The following is a 20,983-nucleotide window of genomic DNA, read 5'->3' as shown; positions in this document are numbered from 1 at the left end:
TGCATCTCTGCAGCTAGTGCACCTTGCAAGACCATGTGGTTTGAGCTTTTGCTTGTCACATTCCGGATATTTTAATCCGTTCTGAAATGGAACCTTTGGGATTCTAGTCCTCATGATGGTGAGGATATCTGCAGGGGTTACTGCAACTGGCAGTTTAACAGAATAACAGGGTTCGGAAGGCATTTTGGACCCTCAACATCTGAAGGAAAGCCGTTCCACTGATTAACTGTTCTATCACGAAATTTCTCCTAGATTGGTCCTCTCCTCGTTAAAAGTTTCCCTTTGTCTTTCCTGATTCATCCAAGTTTCAGTTTCATCAAGTGGCTTCTGGTTCTAGACAGAGGGGGAAACGAGGAGCCAGCGCTGTCCAAAGACATCTCTGAGGTCATGTGGCTGGCATGACTAAATGCCAAAGGCGCACAGAACGCTGTTACCTTCCCACCAAAGGTGGTCCCTATTTTTCTACCTGCATTTTTTACATGCTTTCGAACTGCTAGGTTGGCAGAAGCTGGGACAAGTAACAGGAGCTTACCCCGTTACGCGGCAGCACTAGGGATTTGAATTGCTGAACTGCTGACCTTTCTATCGATAAGCTCAGTGACTGAGCCACTGAGCCACCGTGTCCCTTTTCACTTAACCTTGTCACTTAATGAACTGTTATAAGTTCGCATCCTTTGGGAAAATATTTCTCAGGCCAGTTGCCTGGCAGTGACTCAGAAAAGCTTTGCATCCACTTGTTCCTCTCTGCCCCCTGTCCTCATCCCCTCCAGCCCTGCTGAGATTCAATCAGGCCATCCTGGTTTCCCGCCATGATCCAGCTTCTCGCAAGAAGGTGGTGGAAGAAGTGAAGAAACGAGCAACTTCCCAGGGGAAATGGCCACAGGTAAAACATGGAGGACCTGATCCATTAAGTTTGCTCTTCTTGAGGAACAAATTTGGGAGGGTTAAAGGCAGTGGTGGGATTCAAATTTTTCCACTACTGGTTCTGTGGGCATGGCTTGGTGTGCGTGGCTTAATGGGGGTGGCACCTTGCTGTGAGTGACCTTGAGTTGGCCATGGCCACTCAGTCACATGACCTCCCCCTCAAGGAGGCCCTGGGAAGACTAGAGCCAGGGAATGGCTTGTTCCCTGACCCAGGCGAGGCGGGCAGCAAGTGGGTGGAGACTCCAGGGCCTTGGGGAATGGCAGGTCCCTGGGCCCCAGCCCCCGACCCAAGGCGAAGGGTGAACAAGCGGCATGCTTAACTTTGGTGAGCTGAGCAGAGCGGGCAAGACGCGGAGGCGACTGGCGAGGTGATTAGTTGGGCCGTGTGTCAAAGACAATATATATAGGGTGGGATGGGCGGGCAAGCATCGAGTGGGTGGGAGGGCAGGGGAGGAGTCAGCCAGAGGTGGTATTTACTGGTTCACTGAACCAGTTAAAATGGCCACTGCCGGTTCACCCAAACCAGTCCAAACCGGCTGGTTAAAGATTTGGAGATCCTCTCTTGATTTGTGTGACCTCTTTCTCCAGGTGCTTTTCTATCCTGAGGGGACCTGCTCAAACAAAAAAGCCTTACTGAAGTTTAAACCAGGTAAGACATCAGCAAGCCTTTTCAACGGGTGTAAAACAATGGATTGGTTTACCAATCCAATTAAGTACCATTGGAGATTGCCCTGCCTAAAAAGACAACTCTTTTTGATTGACACAAGAGGTTACCAATAATTAGTGCCTTTTATTGCCTGCTTTGAAAAGCAGACAGGGTCGCCAATTCGATTAATTCTAATCTCTTTTGAAAACTGAAAAAAAAAAGACTTTCTGAGTTTTTATTTGAGTGAAAACTTGTGAGTATCCATATCCTTCAACCTTAAAATATATGTACCTTAGATTCCTCTTCAGCACTCCGATGAAAAAAAGGTAAATCCCTGTGGATTTTACTCCGCTAGTCATTGCCAACTCTAAAGGGCGATGCTCATCTCCATTTCAAGGCCATTGAGCCAGCGCTGTCTGAAGACATTTCCACAGTCATATGGCCAGCATGATGTCACGGAGTGCTGTTACCTTCCTGCCCAAGTGGTACCTATTTATCTACTCGCATTTGTGTGCTTTCAAACTGCTAAGTGGGCAGCAGCTAGAGCGAGGACGGGAGCTCATCCTTTCACATAGCACTCGGGTTTCATACCTGGGTTGCCGGCTTTCTAACCAATAAGCCCAGCCTCTTAATCACTGAGCCACTACGCCACCCTTACAGCCCTCAGGACAGATGAGTAAATCTTGAACGCGTGTGCTTTATGTTCTCAGGTGCCTTCATATCTGGTGTTCCCATTCAGCCGGTCCTCATTCGCTACCCCAACTCTGTGGTGAGTTTCCATGAATTTTAGGAGAGTGTAAGCATTATAATAATTACATGTAGTCCTCAACTTACAGCCACAACTGGGTTCAGAATTTCTGTTGTTAAGCAAGGTGGTTGTTACCCTGTTTTCCCCAAAATAAGACATCTCCTGATAATAAGCCCAATCGGGCTTTTGAATGCATGGCAATAAGGCCAAGCGCTTATTTCAGGGTTCAAAAAAATATAAGACAGGGTCTTATTTTCGGGGAAACACGGTAAATGAGTTGTGCCTAATTTTGCAACCTCTTTTACCACAGTTGTTAAGTGAACCACTGCTATTGTTGTCTGTGGAGATTCTCAGCCATCCAGGTCATGGTTGTCTCCAACAGCCTGCCCCTGTGTTTAACAGTGAAGGGAAACAGGGCAGTAAACATCTTGCAGAAAAAGCACAGCTACACAACATAGTTCCTTCAGCAGTTCCGAGAAGGCTCCACACCCATTTGTACTACTCAGGTGACCCTGAGGACACAGACAATCTCCAAGGGGCTTCAACGACTATCAAATCAAATCAAGTTTATTACAGTCAAAAACCAGAGACCAGAATAATAAAAAACACTCAAGGAATATCCAGTTAAAAATTCTAGAATAAAGTAATAAATAACAGATAAAATTATATTAAAATCACAATTTGGCATCCCCTTTGTCAGTTACACACATGGCCTAACTATACTATAATATCAATCCTTGAAACCGTGAGGCCCATACTTATTAAATACTGTAATGCAAAAGGGTTTGCTACATTCTTTGTGTAAAATAACTATGATGGATTAATCATGTGTCTCCGACGAATCCCCAGTGCTGTTGCGCAGAATCTAGCCACCTGCGCTGTAATCAGTCTGTTCGTCCTTAAGCAGCCACTGGAGATGGATTCTCGAAAAGGATGCAAATGACCAGCTGTCTGCAAGGAATATAAACCCGTCCATTCCCCACCATCCAGTCCGAGCTGAAGAAGCTTCTCGGATGAGAAGCAAAATGTCTTCCAAAAAAGAAAGAAAGAAAGAGGAAGAAAGAAAAAGAAAAAAAGAAAAGAAAAAGAAAGTCTAGTTGCCTCTTGAAAAAAACACCTTTTGGACACTGCAATTGTTTATTTATTTATTTATTTGATTTTTATACCGCCCTTCTCCCGAAGGACTCAGGCAAAATAAAACAAACAATACAAAATACAATTAAAATGCAATTTAAAAAACTTATTTAAATTAGCCTGACAATTTAAAATTTTACCATACACTAAAAAACCCCATTTAAAATTAATAAAATTTGATATTTAAAATTCAATTTAAGCCAGCCCCGCGTGGATAAAAAGGTGTGTCTTCAGTTCGCGGCGAAAAGTCCGAAGGTCAGGTATTTGGCGTAAACCTGGGGGAAGCTCGTTCCAGAGTGTGGGAGCCCCCACAGAGAAGGCCCTTCCCCTGGGGGCCGCCAGCCGACATTGTTTGGCGGACGGCACCCTGAGAAGTCCCTCTCTGTGAGAGCGTACGGGTCGGTGGGAGGCATGTGGTAACAGCAGATGGTCCCGTAGGTACCCAGGCCCTAAGCCATGGAGCGCTTTAAAGGTCGCAACCAACACCTTAAAGTGCACTCGAAAGGCCACAGGTAGCCAGTGCAGTCTGCGCAGGAGCGGTGTTACATGGGAGCTACGCATAGCTCCCTCTATCACCCGCGCAGCTGCATTCTGGACTAACTGAAGCCTCCGAGTGCACTTCAGGGGGAGCCCCATGTAGAGAGCATTACAATAAGCATTACAATTGTTAAGTAGCGTGTTTCCCCGAAAATAAGACCCAACTGGAAAATAAGTCCTAGCATGAATTTTCAAAATGCTTGTAATATAAGCCCTACCCCCAAAATAAGCCCCAGTTAAAATTGTTAATCAGACAGATTCATTTAGTACCATGTTTCCCTGAAAATAAGATCTAACCCAAAAATAAGCCCTAATGCATCTCTTGAAGCAAAAATTAATATAAGACCTGATCTTATTTTGGGGAAAACACAGATAGATCACACAATCATTAAGCAATCTAGCCCTCACCTCCAAATGGTAAAGGTTGCATATGATGATCATGTGACCTTGCTAAAACTATCATAAATACCTGCCAGTTACCGAGCACTCAAATTTTGATCACTTAACCATTAGGACTCTGCAACGCTCATATGTACAAATATCAGTTGTAAATTACTTTTGTTGATGCCGCTGTAACTTTGAATGGTTGCTAAATGAATGGTTTTAAGTTGAGGACTATCTTACTGATGCCAGAGGGTTTTTTTTCTGTATTTTTGAAGCTGGTTTTTTTAAGTAAATGTTAAGCTACAACATCCCAAAGGTGCTTATTCAAGAGGCAACTGGACTTTCTGGTTTTTCCTTGAAGACTAGAAAGTCTAGTTGCCTCATGAAAAAGCACCTTTGGGGCAACCATGACCTGGATGACTGCGAATCTCCATAGATGTTAAGTTAGATCAGTGTGTTGTTGTCTGTTGGCCACCGGGCCCTCCAGCAGCCGAATCAAAGGAGGAGGAGGAGGCGTGGGAGTCAGGGTCAGCATCAAGGCAACCTGAGAACTCTGAGGAGGAAGAGGGAGTGGAGCTGTCAGAGAGAGAGAGACAGGCGGAGCCTGGGCCATCTGTCAGCCTTCAGATGGAGAGGCAACAGCCCCCAGGTCTAGAGGTGGCTGATGGCGAAGAAGAGGAACAGCTGGGTCCAGTGCCTGATGTGCAGTTGCGCAAAAGGCAGAGGAGAGGAGAACAGTGGAAATCCGTGGGCTGATCCTTGGGTTAGCCACTGCTGCTAGCAAAGCCCAACCCTAGCTCTGGGGATAAAAGGCAGGGGGCAGAGATGAATAGATGTGGCAGACAACTCTTCATCTTCCAGCCGGACCAACTTGTCAGCCTGCGATGAGAGAGAAACTTTTGCCGGGACTGCCGGCACTCCTAATTAAAGGAATCTTTGAGTTAACTTCAGAACTATGTTCTAAGCTGGGTCAGAACACAGTGTCTAACTTATTAGTGCTTATAAAAATGGAAGTGGAGAAGCAGCTGAAGAGCCCTTGGAGGTTTTTCTGTGTCCTCAGGGTCACCTGAGTAGTGCAAATGGGTGTGGAGCCTTCTTATGGATTATATGGATCTCAATTATGGACCATTATGGACTCATTATATTACGGTGGCCCCTTATGGATCATGCCACTTTGTTAGATAAAACCAAATATCTCTCTTTTTGTTTTTTGTACAGGATTCGACCACCTGGGCATGGAGAGGACCTGGAGTGTAAGTTCCTAATAATGGTTTTATAAGAGTAGCTGGCTATATGTATTCCCCTTGTCAGCGAGACCAAGTCTCCGTCATCTTCCATTTCTTCTTCCAGGTTAAAAGTCATCTGGTTGACTGCATCTCAGCCTTGCACGACTGTAGAAGTAGAGGTAAGAAGAAAAGAGGGGCGATGGTGATCATTCCTCTTGGGGTGATCCCTTGGTGCCTTTTCTGCCTCACAGCACTGAACTGTACTTGGTTCGAAGTTCTGTTTTATTTGCGGGACTTACTGTATTTTTCAGACTATAAGACGCAACTAAATTTAGAAGAGGAAATCAACAAAAAAAAGTTTTTGGCTTTCTTGGGCCTTTTTTTGGGCCTTTTCCAGCCTTTTTTTGGCCCATTTCCTAGGCTTTTTTCAGCCCATTTTTGAGGCTTTTTTCAGGCTGTTTTTGAGGCTTTTTCAGCCCATTTTCAAGGCTTTTTATGGCTCATTTTCAAGGCTTTTTTCAGCCCATTTTTGAGGCTTTTTTTCTGCCCATTTTTGAGGCTTTTTTCTGCCCATTTTGAGGCTTTTTTCTGCCTATTTTTGAGGCTATTTTCTGCCCATTTTGAGGCTTTTTTCTGCCTATTTTTGAGGCTTTTTCAAGTCATTTTTTCCCAAAAAATTCACCAAAAATAGGCTTGAAAATGGGCTGAAAAAAGCCTCAAAAAAAGGCCAAAAAATCCCTCAAAAACAGGCTGAAAAAAGGCCTGAAAAAGGCCTGAAAATGGGGCATGCGGATGTAAAAACAGCCGGCGGTTGGGGGGGCTTCAACAATATTCGGTCTTCAAGATGTACAGACATTTTCACAATCTTTGGGGAGACAAAAAAGTGCATCTTATAGGCCGAAAAATAGGATGCTTTTTTTTTTCCTGGAGCTTGGATCACACTTAGGCTTTGTCTGGAGTGTTGGAGGCCCACTCTAAAAAACAGTGGATAGGAAATTTCTCCTTTCTGCCCTATTAAAAATTACAGTTTCATGTAGACTTGGGCACTCAGGTTCCAGTCTTCAGATTGGCCTACAATCTTTCTTAAAGTTGATGCCATTGTCTTGACAATTCAGGCTTTTGCATATTATAGCTCAGTTCTCCAGAAATTAAAATTTCCTTTAATTCTGATTTTCTTTTCCTTTCTAGTTTCTTCCAGTTTATCAACCCAGCCCCGAAGAGGCTGTGAACCCCACACTATATGCTAACAATGTCCAGAAAGTGATGGCCAAGTGAGTTGGAGATACTTTTTGTAAACAGGGAGTTCGGGGTACAACAGAAGGAAAGATAGGCTCAACGTTATAAGAAATGGTCAAAAGATATTGTGACAGGTTTGGGATCCAGGTTCTGTGTGCTGCTGAAACTGAACTCTGAAGACTTGAGAAGGCACCTGAAAAAACTGAATTCATAGTAGAGAAAGCCAGGGGAGAAATGTAAAATTTGTTACTACCGCTTCTGTGGGCGTGGCTTGGGAGGGGCTAATGTGACTGGGTGGCCGTGGACAACTTTTTTTAAAACTACTTTTAAAAGCATTTTTTCTACAACCTCTTCAGCTGAAGAGGTTGTAAAAAAAATGCTTTTAAAAGCCTGTGATGATCAGGCAACTCAGCTGGGATTGCCAGAGGGAAAAAAGCTTTTAAAGGGTTCTGATGGCCCCAGCTGAGTTGCCTGATCACCAGAACCTTTTAAAAACATTTTTTCTACAACCTCTTTGGCCGAAGAGGTTGTAGAAAAAATGATTTTAATGGGTTCTGATGATCCCACCTGAGCCGCGCAATCATCAGAGGCTTTTTACTTTTAAAAGCATTTTTTGGCCGAAGAAAAAATGCTTTTAAAAGTAAAAAAAAAACAACCTCTGATGATTGCGCAGCTCAGCTGGGGCGGGGAGGGGCGGGGATTTTTGCTACCGGTTCTCCGAACCACCTGCCACCATTGCTACTGAATCGGGCGATCTGGTCCGAACCGGGAGCATTTCACCTCTGGAGAAAGCCCAAGGCTCTTGATAAGTTGACCAGACTACAAAAGTTGGCCAGTTCATTAATATTTATGGCAAAATCCATCAATGTACAGCTGGGGTGTCAAACTCAAGGCCCGAGTCCCAGATCTGGGCTGCGAGATGCTGAAATCCAGCCCACGGGCCCACTCTTGAAACAGCAAAGGACCGGCCCATGGTGCCTCTGCCAGCAAAAATGGAGCCTCTCCAGCTCCATTTTTGCTGGCAGAAGGTTGCAGGAAGCTGTTGAAGCCGAAAACGGAGCTCAGGAGCCCGTTTTCGCTGGCAGAGCGCTTGGGCCACCACAGGCGCCTCCAACATGTCAGTGACGTTGAGCTAGCCATGCCTACCCTGGCTACGTCCCCCTTGGTCCCCCCAAAGTCAAACACAACCCTGATACAGCCCTCAATGAAATTGAGTTTGATACCCCTGATGTAGTGATTTTCCCGTCTTGCTAGGCTTTGAATCTGATGACCTCAGCAAGAGACTAGAAGCTAACATTTATTCTCTGGAAAATATACTGAGGTGTAACAGGAGAATTACTGCAGCTGTAAGCCTGATTCTTGGTGCACGTGGATAAGATATTTCTCCTCTTGCTTGATAGGTCTGTATTTACCCATAAGACTCTTTTTGTCCTTACATTGTTTCCTTCTTTAACTAGAGCCCTGGGGATCCCTGCCACAGATTGCGAATTTGTGGGCAACCTTCCGGTGACTGTTGTAGGGCGCTTGAGAGTAGCCTTGGAGCCACGCATCTGGGAACTGGGGAAGGCTATCCGGAAGGCCAGGTGAGAGGTCACCGGGACAAGGAAAGAGCTTTGGTGGATGAAATCAGTGGTTGAATCTCATCCTTCATTCAACTTGGATGCCGCAAGAGAAGACAGGCCTCTTTTGATATATTATGGGTCAACCTCTCCTGCTATTAGGGAGGAGCAGATGAGGTACCACTTCTGTTCTTGGGAATCTAATGATGGAGGAGGGGTAGCTGTTAGGGAGCCAGAAATTGACCAGCATAGCGTAAGCATTGGCACAAGGTCTGCTTTGTGAGCAGCAGAGCAGGTAGAAGTAGAATGACACCTGGGAAAGAACCACGATTGTCCAGGTTGGTGAGTTTATAATTTCCAGTTATACAGTATTCCACTTAATATAATGAAGCATACCAGAAAATCAATTGTATGTTTTTCTTTCCTTCCTTCCTTCCTTCCTTCCTTCCTTCCTTCCTTCCTTCCTTCCTTCCTTTCTTTCTTTCTTTCTTTCTTTCTTTTTCTTTCTTTCTTTCTTTCCCTTCCTTCCTTCCTTCCTTCCTTCCTTCCTTTTTCTTTCTCTCCCTCTCCTTCCTTCTTTCTTTCTCCCTTTCCCTCCCTCCATTTCTTTCTTTCTTTCCTTCCTTCTTTCCTTTTTTCTCCCTTCCCCACCCTCCCTCCTTCTCTCTCTCTCTCTCTTTCTTTCTCTCTCTCTCTCCCTCCCTCCCTCCCTCCTTCCTTCCTTCCTTCCTTTCTTATTTTATTTTATTTTATTTTATTTTATTTCTTCTATGTTTTTGTTCTGTATATTGTTACCACACTGAAAAATTCTAATAAAAATATATAAAAAGTAGTCTGTCACTCAAGGTAGCCTATGAACCAGTTATAGGGATAATTGAGGAAAACATGGTTAAGTAAATCAGGGTTCAGCTTTACTGCTGTGGGGAAAACAAATACAATTCCACTAAAATGGAGGAACGCTTGCCGACTTGCCTGCGAGGGCAGGGTAAAAATGTAAAATAAATAAATGTATTTTTTCTAAATCCCTCCCCCCCCCCATCCCTTTCCCAACAGTGAGTATGCAAATTCATTCTATTCCAATGAAGCTAATTTGCATTTTTGTTTGCTTAAGTGTTCTGGAAAATCTGTTATCACTGGATATTGTATACTATTAAGAAAAGCAAATGTTTTGCTTTTATTCTTTCATATCTCAACATATTTTGGACAGAAATTAATTAAGTTATAATTCTGATTGTTTGTTATCATAGTAAGTCTCAAAAAACCGAAGAGAATAGGAAGACATTCTCTGTGGGGGAGAAAACCCTGCCCCGCCCCCAAAAGAAAGGCTGAGTTCAAAAATGGCTCAGGGGTTGAGAGAAAACAGTGCCCCCACCAAATTCCCCCAGCACATCTCTCCTATGTTCTGGTCACATCGCAGAATTGAGCGCATGCAACACACCCTGCGCTTTTCTGTTCACAATAGATACAAAAAGAGAAGTGTTTCTGCGTCACATTACTCAACAAACACATTGTTTATACAGAAGAAAGTATGGATACTGTAGGAAATGAGCAGGCTGAGCCCGAGGAGGGATGGAGGCATCAAACATGTCATCAGTTTAGAATCCTTATGTAGCCACAAGCAGCCTCAGTCCAGCCCCGGTGAATTCCATTGACTTTTATCTAGTGCCAATGGGCCTTTACCGTTAGCGGATCAAATTTATGTAAGATAATATGAAATAAACTCGTATTTTCCAATGCTATCCCAGCTCCTGGTTTTTTGCACCTGACAGAGGCCTCTTTGTGGTTGATGCTGCTAAGAGGACTCACAAGTTTTCCGGGCCTCATTCCTTTTCACTTTTGCAAATATACCAATCAACAGATACCCAATGGAAGGAATCAAATACAACTTGGATGCGCTTCCTGTCGGCACTTCAGGGCAGGTGGGACCAAATGAGCTTGCCCAGTGTCTAGGACTGGCCTGTCCTAAAGCTGTGGAAGAGATCTGCGTCTATTTCCAACAGGTATGATAGAATGGAATGGAATGGAACGGAACGGAACGGAACAGAATAGAATAGAATAGAACAGAACAAGTGGAGTGGAGTAGAGTAGAATAGAATACAATAGAATAAAACAGAACAGGTTGAATGGAATAGAATAGAATAGAATAGAATAGAATAGAATAGAATAGAATAGAATAGAATAGAATAGAATAGAATAGAATAGGACAGGTGGAATAGAATAGAATGGACTGGACTGGACAGGACTGGACAGGACTGGACTGGACTAGAATAGAACATGTGGAATGGAACAGAACAGAATGGAACAAATGGAATGGAACAGAACAGAACAGGTGGAATGGAATGGAATGGAATAGAAGGAATGGAATAGAAGGAATGGAATAGAATAAAATAGGTGAAATGGAATAGAATAGAACAGAACAGAACAAGTGGAATGGAATAGAATAGAATAGAACAGAACAGAACAGGTGGAATGGAATGGAATGAAATAGAAGAGATGGAATGGAATGGAACGGAACGGAATAGAATAGAACAGAATAAGTGGGGTGGAGTAGAGTAGAATAGAATACAATAGAATAGAATAGGTGGAATGGAATAGAATAGAATAGAATAGAACAGGACAGGTGGAATAGAATAGACTGGACTGGACTGGAATAGAACAGGTGGAATAGAATAGAATAGAACAGGACAGGACAGGTGGAATAGAATAGAATAGAATGGATTGGAATGGAATGGAATAGAACAGAACAGAACAGGTGGAATGGAAAAGAACAGAATAGAATAGAGCAGGTGGAACGGAATGGAAAGCAGAACAGAACAGGTGGAATAGAGTGGAATGGAATGGAATAGAAGAGAAGAGAATGGAATGGAATGGAATAGAAGGAATGGAATAGAATAGAATAGAACAGGTGGAGTGGAATAGAATAGAACAGAGCAGAACAGGTGGAATGGAATGGAATGGAATAGAATAGAGTAGAATAGAACAGAACAGAACAGAACAGGTGGAATGGAATGGAATAGAACAGAACAGGTAGAATGGAATGGAATGGAACGGAACAGAACAGAACAGAACAGAACAACAGAACAGAATAGAATAGAACAGAACAGGTGGAATGGAAAAGAACAGAATAGAATAGAACAGGTGGAATGGAATGGAAGAGAAGAGAATGGAATGGAATGGAATAGAATAGAATAGAATAGAACAGAACAGAACAGAACAGAACAGAACAGAACAGAACAGGTGGAATGGAATAGAATAGAGTAGAGTAGAATAGAACAGAACAGAACAGGTGGAATGGAACAGAACAGAACAGAACAGAATAGAATAGAATAGAAGATTTGGAAGGGATCTTGAAGGTCTTCTAGTCCAACCCCCTGCTAGAACAGGAAGAGGAGTACAGGTAGTCCTCGACTTACAACCACAGTGGAGGTTTCTGTGGGTTCAGTCAGTTTTGCCCCATTTTACGACCTGGCTTGACACCGTGGTTAAGTGAATCGCTGCGGTTGTTCAGTGAGTAACACGGTTGTGAAGCGAAACAGGCTTCCCCCCATTGACCTTGCTTGTCAGAAGGTCACAGAAAACTATCATATGACCCGGGGACACTGCAACTGTCATAAATAGGAAGCTGTTGTCAAGCATCGGAATGTAAATCACATGACTATGAGGATGCTGCGTCGGTCATAAGTGTGAAAAATGTTTAAGTAAATGTGAAAAACGGCCATAACTTACTTCTTTTCAGTGCCGTTGTAACTTTGGTCACTGAATGAACTGTTGTAAGTCGAGGACTGTATTACTGCGTGCATAGGCAAGAGTGGTTTCTTTCTTCATTCGCCCTTTGCCTTGTTTGTACTTAAGCAACTCTTTCAGGAGTGGGCTGCTGGGGGTTCAGAGGGGCTTGGGAGAACCTCTAGCTAAGATTCTGTGCAGTTCGGAGAACCCCCAAATCCCATTCCTGGCTGGCCCGCCCACCCACCCCTCCCCTCCCAGGAGTCCCCACGCAACCCATTTTGGATGCAGGTAAGTGCAGGGCACACATGGAGTCTCGGGGAGGGCAAAAAACGGGTCTACTGGAAGCTTGGGAAGACTGGAAAGGGGTCTGTTTCCGGCCCCCAGAGGGCCTCCGGAGCCTGGAGAAGGCAAAAATGTCTGCCCCCCCCCCACCAAGGTGCAGGAGGCTGACCAGGCCACACCCACCATGGCCATGGCCACACCTACCCAGCAACTGGGCAGAGAACCCCTTGCTAAAATTTTTGAAGCCCACCCCTGAACTCTTTTATGCTTCGATTCCCAGGATTCCAACGGAAACATGGATGCCCGGGAAGTGGCCTTAGCCCTAGAAGCTCTACAGGGAGAACATGACCCACAGCAACTGACACGTCGGGCTTTTGAGGTAATGACTCTGATTAGCTTTGAGGGGCAGAGGAAACGAGCTTGCAGAAGGCCGGGCGAGATGTTTAGCAAGGACTTGGATCCCTGCTGGCTAGGGAATTCTGGGAGTTGAAGTCCTCACACCTTCAAGGATATCATGATTGAGAAACATGGAGTTAGTACTTGGGTGGGGAACACCTGGACATGCCAGGGCTACCCTAGAAAGTTTTTTAAAAAATCCCAAAAAAAGAAAGTAGCAAGCCACTTTCATGTCCCAAAGGTGCTTTTTCAAGAGGCAACTGGACTTTCTGGTTTTTCTTTGAAGACGTTTCGCTTGTTATCCAAGAAGCTTCTTGGATAAGAAGCGAAACGTTCTCAGTGCTTCTTGGATGAAAAGTGAAATGTCTTCAGAGAAAAACCAGAAAGTCTAGTTGCCTCTTGAAAAAGCACCTTTGGGATAACCGTGACCTGGATGACTGAGAATCTCCATAGACATTAATAACCCACTTTCATATTGCTGTTGAGAAAATTACAGGGATCTGTCCATAAAGTTTTCCAGAGTTAAGCTCAATTCAAGATCTTTCTCTCATGTGTAGGAGAGAGTTCTCACAGTGTCGGTGAACTACAACTGATGGCAAATCTGTCCATTGCAATTCCCCTCCCCACCCGCGGCTCTTCCGTGCCAAAGGGAGGGGCAGGAAGGAAAAAATACAGATGGGTTGGAATATTGTTTCTCTAAATAGAGCTTGGTTCTCAAACACAGCAGGCCCTAGAAATTTTTCCTCACGGCTTGCTAACTTTATAAACATCACTCGTCAGAAATTACGGATAGTCCTCTACTTACAACCTCAGTTGAGCCCAAAATTTCTGTCTCAGCTAAACGAGACTATTGTAAAGTGAATTTTGCCCCGTTTTACATTTTTTCTGGCCACAGTTGTTAAGTGCAGTTGTTAAGCTAGTAACGATTGCATGAATCTGGCTTCCCCATTGAACTTGTTTGTCAGAAGGTTGCGAAAGGTGATCACGTGACCCCAGGACACTGCAACCGTCATAAATATGAGTCAGTTGCCAAGCACCTGAATTTTAAACCGTGTGACCACAGGGTTGCTACAATGGTCATGTGAAATATGGTCATAAGTCACTTCTTTTCAGTGTTGTCTTAACTTTGAACTGAGGGCTACCTGTATTGGATTCTTGTGAATTTCATGGAGTGGGTCCAGTTCTGGGTGGCGAGTGAAGCCCGACATCCAGAATATTTGGCAGTGAGGTCAAAAATATGGAAGGCGAAAAGTTTGTAGACACAGAACGTAAACAGCAGTGGGGAAATCCTACTGGTTCGCACCAATTCGGGTGAACCGGTAGCAATAAAAGCTACCAGTTTGATGAACTGGTAGTAAAAAAACTACTGGTTCGTCTGAACCAGTATTTCCTATCATCAGCTGTGCCATGCGATTTATATTCACTAAAAATCTAGCGAATCTAAATCGCGTGGTACAGCTGTCCCACCCCCTCACAGTTCTACGTATTTTTCAGAGTATAAGACACACCTTTTCCCCTTAAAAAAGAGAGTGAAAATCTGGGTGCGTCTTACACTCTGAATGTAGCCCCGCCCAGCTTCTCAAATGGAGGTTTCAGAGGCTGAAAAAAGCATCAGAAATGAAGTTTCAGAAACGAAGCCCCCAAACAGAGCTTCAGAAAAAAAGCCCCCAAACAGAGCTTCAGAAAAGAACCCACAAACAGAGCTGCAGAGGCTTCTTTTCTGAGGGTCTGTTTTGGAGGCTTTCAGGGGCAGAAAAAAGTTTTTTCTGAAACAGAGTTTCAGAAGTTTCAGAGGCAGAAAAAAAGCAAGGCACAGAGCTCACAACCAAGGAACCTGTTGCTAAAATTCACCTCTGGGAACAGCTGATTGGGGGTATTCTGGGAGGCCAATCCATCTGCCAATCAGCTTTTTTCTTATTTTCCATCCCAAAAACTAAGGTGCGTCTTATACTCCGAAAAATACGGTACCTGGTTAAGTGTCCTTTTTCCATGTGAAGCGCGCATTTGGCGTGTGCATGTGCATGCGCAGCGTGCATTTGGCACATACCGCGCATGCGCGGGGAGCAAACCTCAGAGGATTTCACCACTGCCTAAAGAGTGGAAGACGTGGTGGACATCAGCATGGACATCAAAAGAAAAGATCAGTAGGAACTGTAGATTTAAAGAAAGTGGAGCTGTGAATGGCAGAGCTAGATAGGTTTTGCGAAATGTGTTTCTGTTTCCTTCCTTTGTCAAACTCTTCTTTATATTGAATTACAGTGAAATGCTAACATGATTTATAGTAATGCATTTACTGGCATCTTTCCTGTCAACCAGCTATTCTCAGAGATGGAGGCCAAGACAGGAACCTCTTGTCTGCACCAAGATGGATTCTGTACCATTTTGCGCCTCCTGCTGGGCACTCCAGTTGTGGACGGAACTGAACTCTATGGCCGACTCTGCACCGAGGACCACAGCCAGGATGGGCTTAACCTTGGTGAGACGGGGCAGGGAGAAGAAATGACAGGATGGGAAAGGAAGCACCCAACTGTGTACAGTAGTAGGTCATGCAAAGGATGTTCAAAAAAATCCATGCAGCAAGTCATGGAAGAAACAGACGGACAGAAAGGATACAGGGAGTTGAGAAAGAGGAAAACTGTTATTTTCTGGCCACTGATACGATATGGAAACACTATGAGGAAAGCACAATTTGGATAAGAAAATTTCGAGGGGCTCATAGGCCATATGTCCCACACCAACGCTTATTCTGTAAGCTGTGGAGACCTCCAAGATCATGTTCCTAGGTCTAAATGGCGACTCTTCCATTTATAGTTATCTGAGTTGCGATGTAGAAGGAAATATGGGCAGAAATCCACTTGTTAAGCCTCTTTTAAGCCTAGTATGTCCGTTTTGTCTTTCAATACCCTCAGCAATCACCCAAAGTATTGAAGAATCATGAATATGATTCATTTTGTAGCTCAGGGTGGAAATGAGGGGTCCTTGGTGCTCTCTGAGCTTGGTTGTTTTCTGTCAGAAGTTTCCTTACCCAAAGAAGGTAACATTATCAGTGTGGGACTAGATGTGACCTAGTTTAGATAAGGGAATGACTGCAAGAAAACAACCAAGCTCAGAGAGCACTAAGGAACCCCTGAAATATCATTGCCAGGGGTGGGCTGCTGGGGGTTCAGAAGAACCTCTAGCTAAGATTCTCTGCAGTTCAGAGAACCCCCAAATCCCACTCCTGGCTGGCCTTGCCTACCCCACCCCTCCCAGGAGTCCCCACACGGCCCGTTTTGGATGTGGGTAAGTGCAGGGCTCGGGGAGGGTTAGTGCAGAAATGCGGGTAAGTGCAGAGGCTTGGGGAGGGCGAAAACGGGCCTTTCGAAAGTCCACGAAAGGCTCATTTCCAGCCTTCAGAGGGCCTCCGGAGCCCGGGAAGGCCGTTTTTGCCCTCCCGGAGGCTTGAGGAAAGCCTTTGGTGCCCGGGGAGGGCAAAACACCCACTCCCCCCACCATGGTGCAGGAGGCTGACTAGGCCACGCCCACCCAGCAAGCGGGCAGAGCTTTACCCCTTGCTGAAACGTTTGAAGCCCAGCCCTGATCATTGCCACGCTACTTGTGGCTGTAGGAGATCTAAGGCTTAAAAGATGGCCTCTGGTTGCCTGCTCCGCTAATCATGGAAGCAGTAAGGAAGGTTACTCAACTAAGGAGAGAAATGACGGTCCACGTGTGAGCTCTTAAACAGGGGTCTCCAGCCTTGGTCCCTTTAAGACTTGTGGACTTCAACTCCCAGAGTTCCTCAGCCAGCTTTGCTGGCTGAGGGATTCTGGGAGTTGAAGTCCACAAGTCTTAAAGGGACCAAGGTTGGAGACCCCTGCTCTAAAATGTATAGAAAGTGGTGGTTGCAGAAGAATCCTGCGGTTTTTTTCACAACATTTTTGGGAGTGGTTTGCCACTGCCTTCCTCAAAGGACTTGAGAGAGAGAAGGACTGGCCCAAAGCCACGCAGCTGGCTTTGGGCCTAAAGGAGCAGCATCTAATTTAGTTTGGCTGATCTCGAACAACAGCAGGGCCAAGTTATGCCTGGCTAAGTTTTTGGACAGACGACCGCTCCCACCATGTCTCAGGGCCGTAGGCTAGGCTGGGAAGTCTGGAAAACATCTTGGAAGAAAGCAATTGGCAAACACATTTCTGTATTGTCGCCATAAAACCTACCCAAGGCAGTCAGCAGGACTGGATGCGGGGCATCTTTGCCTGGGTCAGCCCACAAGTGATCTGGGCTGATCTCAGGGGAAAAAAGCAAAGGGTTTTTGACATTCTTGATCCTTGGAAAGGAAAACCACAGAGTAATTTCTAGGCTAGGAAGTCAAAAACACATCCTAAAAAAACAGTGCAGTAGTAAGCCACTTATGATAGATACTACAGAGGAAGGATCACCAACCTTTCAGACCTCAGGGACCACTAAATTCATAATTTTAAATCCTGCGGACCACTAATACGATCTGGCTAATGACCAGCTGGGTGGGCGTGGCAAGGGAGGTTATGTCACTGGGTGGGCATTTGCCAACTCGATGTCACTCACGTCAAGGGGCGCCTCGCCAGACTCTACTTGCCCCTCACCTGCCAGCCGCTCCTCACCTGCCCACTCGGGCTCCTTAGGGCCCCAGAAGGAAGCAGTTGTTGGAGCTAAGCAACCACCACGAGAAAGAGTTGGCAAAACAGCTCAGTTCAAATTGGATCTGACCGAGAAGGAGGCTCAGCAGAAGCACCTCACTGAGGACTAGGAGCATAGGCTTTCCAAGCAGAGGGAAGACCTGCAGGAGTGCAAGGCCAGGGACGGGCGTCTGGACGCTCAGCGGGCTGAGATGGTCAGCCGGTTCCAGGCCATGAGGCAGTCCCACTGGAACAAGGCCCTCCGGCTCTTCACCACCAGCGCCTCTTCTCCCCAGCCTTTGCCCAAAGCCTCGCACCAGGAGGCTGGAGCAGACCTCAAGTCGGAATTTCTGCCCCCTCCGACCCACACAAGAAGACCCTGAAGGGGGAGATTCTCTGCAGCCACACAAATATTTATTGCATGTATCCGGCCCAGGGGCCATAATTTGAAGACCCTTGATTTAGTGCAATATAAAAAATACAAATAATTTTTCTGGGGACCCACCAAAATTTTCTCACGGACCACCAGTGGTCCATGGACCACCAGTTGGTGACCGCTGCTACAGAGCATTCTGGTGCTCAGAGGTCTTAGGAGATTGTCAGCCATCCAGGTCATGGTTGTCCCAAAGGTGCTAACAGTATTCCAGAAGACAACTGGATGTTTATTGGGTTTTTTTCTTTGAAATTCTGGACAGACAGAACCACCGATTTGAAAGAGGAGGTCAAAAAGGCCATCTACGGTAGTGGCCAAAATTGTGGGAACCTTTTGGGAAAAGTGTATTTTCTAAAACTAGCTAATAACACCACTTTTTTTTTGGCGGGGGGGGGGGAGCAGTACCATAAAATGATATATCAATGGAAAGATCATTTAATCAAGATGGACCGTAATTTATTTATTTAATTTATGGGCCGTAATAGCTCAGGCTGTTAGAGCCTGTTATTAGAACACAGCTGCCTGCAATTACTGCAGGTTCAAGCCCGGCCCAAGGTTGACTCAACCTTCCATCCTTTATAAGGTAGGTAAAATGAGGACCCAGATTGTTGGGGGGGCAATAAGTTGACTTTGTAAAAATATACAAATAGAATGAGACTATTGCCTTATACACTGTAAGCCGCCCTGAGTCTTCGGAGAAGGGCGGGATATAAATGTAAACAAAAAAAGAAAAGAATGTAATGCGATAACTTTTATGAAGGATTTGCTATTAGAATAGCAGCTATAGTATAAAGAAGAAAAGTGAAATGCGTAGAAAAAAAGAGATGTACAAAAATGATCACCATAGAAAAAATGAGATATACAAAAAATTTTACCACTTGTCAATTAATATTTAGTTGGGTAACCTTTAGCATGAATTATGGCCTTACAATGTCTTCCCATGGAGTGAACCAAGTCTTTTAGTTCTGCAGCTATTATAATGTGAACTCATGACTGAATGATTGTTTCTGTTAACTGGGGTTTATTGCTGGGTCGCTTCTAACGAACAACTTTCTTTAGCCGGTTCCATAGATTTTCAATTGGGTTACGTTCTAGGCTATTCCCAGGTCATTCCAGCAGTGGAATAGAATTATGTTGAAATGCCAAAAAAGAAAATACACTCTTCCTAAAAGGTTTCCACAATTTTGGCCACTACTATATGTTAAAATTAAACATCCCTCTCTTAACAATATCTGATACCACCTATCTCCTGTCTTCTGCACCCGTTTGAATTCTGATTCAGTTGACCCTGAGGGTACAAATAAACCCCCAAGTGGCCTCGATGAGAACTAAGGACCAGATGACTGCATAGAATATACATCTTTCCATTTCCCACTAGTCAGTTAGAACTGAAGAAGCTTCTCGGATGAGGAGCGAAACATTTTCAAAGGGGGAAAAAAACCCCCAAGACTGTCCAGTTGTCTTTTGGAAAAAGCACCTTTGGGACATTTTTGTGGTCATCTAAAGCAGAGGTCTCCAACCTTGGTCCCTTTAAGACTTGTGGACTTCAACTCCCAGAGCAAAGCTGGCTGAGGGACTCTGGGAGTTGAAGTCCACAAGTCTTAAAGGGACCAAGGTTGGAGACCCCTGATCTAAAGCAGAGTTCCTCAATCTTTCTGGGCTGGTGGCCTGGAAGGGGCCCCCAGCAGGTGCCTTTATGATGCTTATGGCAACAGGAGTGGGGAATGTGCATGCACACATACATCCATGCACTGGCCAGTCCCTCAGGTGACCCAGTGGCCAACGGCCACAACCCAATAGCGGATGGTGGCCATGGGTGTGCTGCTGAGGGTTTGCAGGGAGAACCTGTAGCTAATATGCTGTGCAGTTCGGAGAACCCTCAAATCTCACTCCTGGCTGACCCCACCCACTCCACCCCTCCCAGGAGTACCACCACCGCCCGTTTTGGATGCAGGTAAATGCAGGGCATGCACGGAGGCTTGGAGAGGACAAAAACGGGCCTACCAGAAGATCGGGAGAGCCTCCAGAGCCTGGGGAGGCCATTTTCGCCCTCCTGGAGGCTCGAGCAAAACCCCCAGAGCCGGGAAGGGCAAAAATGCCCCTCCACACCACCGTGGTGCAGGAGGCCAACTAGGCCACGCCCACCCAGCAACCGGTCCTTGCTAAAAATTTTGAATCTCACCCCTGGCCCAGAGGTTGTGGACCCCTGATCTAAAGCCACGCTTGGTTCAAGAGAGACTTAACTTCTGTGGTGCCCCCTTTGGAATCCCTTTTTATAATGACGCAATTTGTTTTTGCTCTTTTCTTTAACCAGGTCAATTCCAGGACTTCGCTCTCCATCACCCCGACTATGCTCGTCTGTTCAGCACGTACCTACGCCCCCCTCCAGCCTGCGCTCTCCCCAAGCCTGCCCAAGCCTCCACTTACGCTAACGGTGTCTCTGCCATGCCTCCCAAAAGCAAGGGTGACTGAAGCCCTCCCCTGCCTATTAAGCCATGTGTATCCAACGACCGTGAGAACCACCCCTCTCCCCACACACAGAGACACACAGCCATACCACACACTTTTGGCCACAACAGAGCCCCCGTTCCTTGCTTGCTCCTTGCTGTCGGGGTGGTTAGGCGGACTGGGGCCGAGACTCTCCCGCCCCCCCCCCCGCTCCCCATCTCAGGGCAAACGAAAATGGGGAAATCACAGCCGCAGTTTTTTTGGGGGGGGAATTGGGGCTTCTCTGGGCTTACTTTAGAGTTTTGTTTGGGGGGGCGGGAGGGCAAGGGGCTAGGATTTAATCCTATCCTTTAATTTACGTTGTTGAGTTTCGTTTCGTTTTCGTCAAGAGGAAAGGATGAACCGAAGGATGAGATAGCATCGTTTTTTGGGGTTTCATTTTCTGTTTTGTAAAATATAAGAAAGTGCTATTTTATATATAAGATAAACATCTATATCTCTATAATAAATATAAATATATATATATATATATGTATTACATTTTAAAACAAAAGACGGTTTCTGGACCTTTCTTTTTTTTAAAAAAAAAAAAAAGTAATGATATGGAGACAACTGTTTGCAGTCTGGATTTTTCATCTTACTCATGATTGCAAAAGGAGATTAAATATTGCAA

At 45.2% G+C, this 20,983-nt stretch overlaps 1 protein-coding gene across 2 annotated transcripts in view; it reads left to right on the top strand.

Moving 5' to 3' along the window:
* Window positions 1-20,863, top strand: part of LPCAT4 (lysophosphatidylcholine acyltransferase 4) — a 61,351-nt gene extending 40,488 nt beyond the window's left edge. For both annotated transcript variants that reach the window (XM_058182337.1, XM_058182338.1), the window contains 11 exons: window positions 771-883; window positions 1,513-1,573; window positions 2,281-2,339; window positions 5,592-5,626; window positions 5,724-5,778; window positions 6,788-6,870; window positions 8,293-8,418; window positions 10,253-10,394; window positions 12,683-12,781; window positions 15,115-15,274; window positions 20,177-20,863. In XM_058182337.1, the coding sequence (XP_058038320.1) occupies window positions 771-883; window positions 1,513-1,573; window positions 2,281-2,339; window positions 5,592-5,626; window positions 5,724-5,778; window positions 6,788-6,870; window positions 8,293-8,418; window positions 10,253-10,394; window positions 12,683-12,781; window positions 15,115-15,274; window positions 20,177-20,334 (1,091 nt within the window). In that variant the 3' untranslated portion in view covers window positions 20,335-20,863. The remainder of the gene's footprint in view (window positions 1-770; window positions 884-1,512; window positions 1,574-2,280; window positions 2,340-5,591; window positions 5,627-5,723; window positions 5,779-6,787; window positions 6,871-8,292; window positions 8,419-10,252; window positions 10,395-12,682; window positions 12,782-15,114; window positions 15,275-20,176) is intronic.
* The last annotated feature ends 120 nt before the right edge of the window (window positions 20,864-20,983 follow it).

Source organism: Ahaetulla prasina, chromosome 4 (assembly GCF_028640845.1).
Source record: "Ahaetulla prasina isolate Xishuangbanna chromosome 4, ASM2864084v1, whole genome shotgun sequence".
Lineage (NCBI taxonomy): Eukaryota > Metazoa > Chordata > Lepidosauria > Squamata > Colubridae > Ahaetulla > Ahaetulla prasina.
This window is presented reverse-complemented; position numbering and strand designations above follow the sequence as displayed.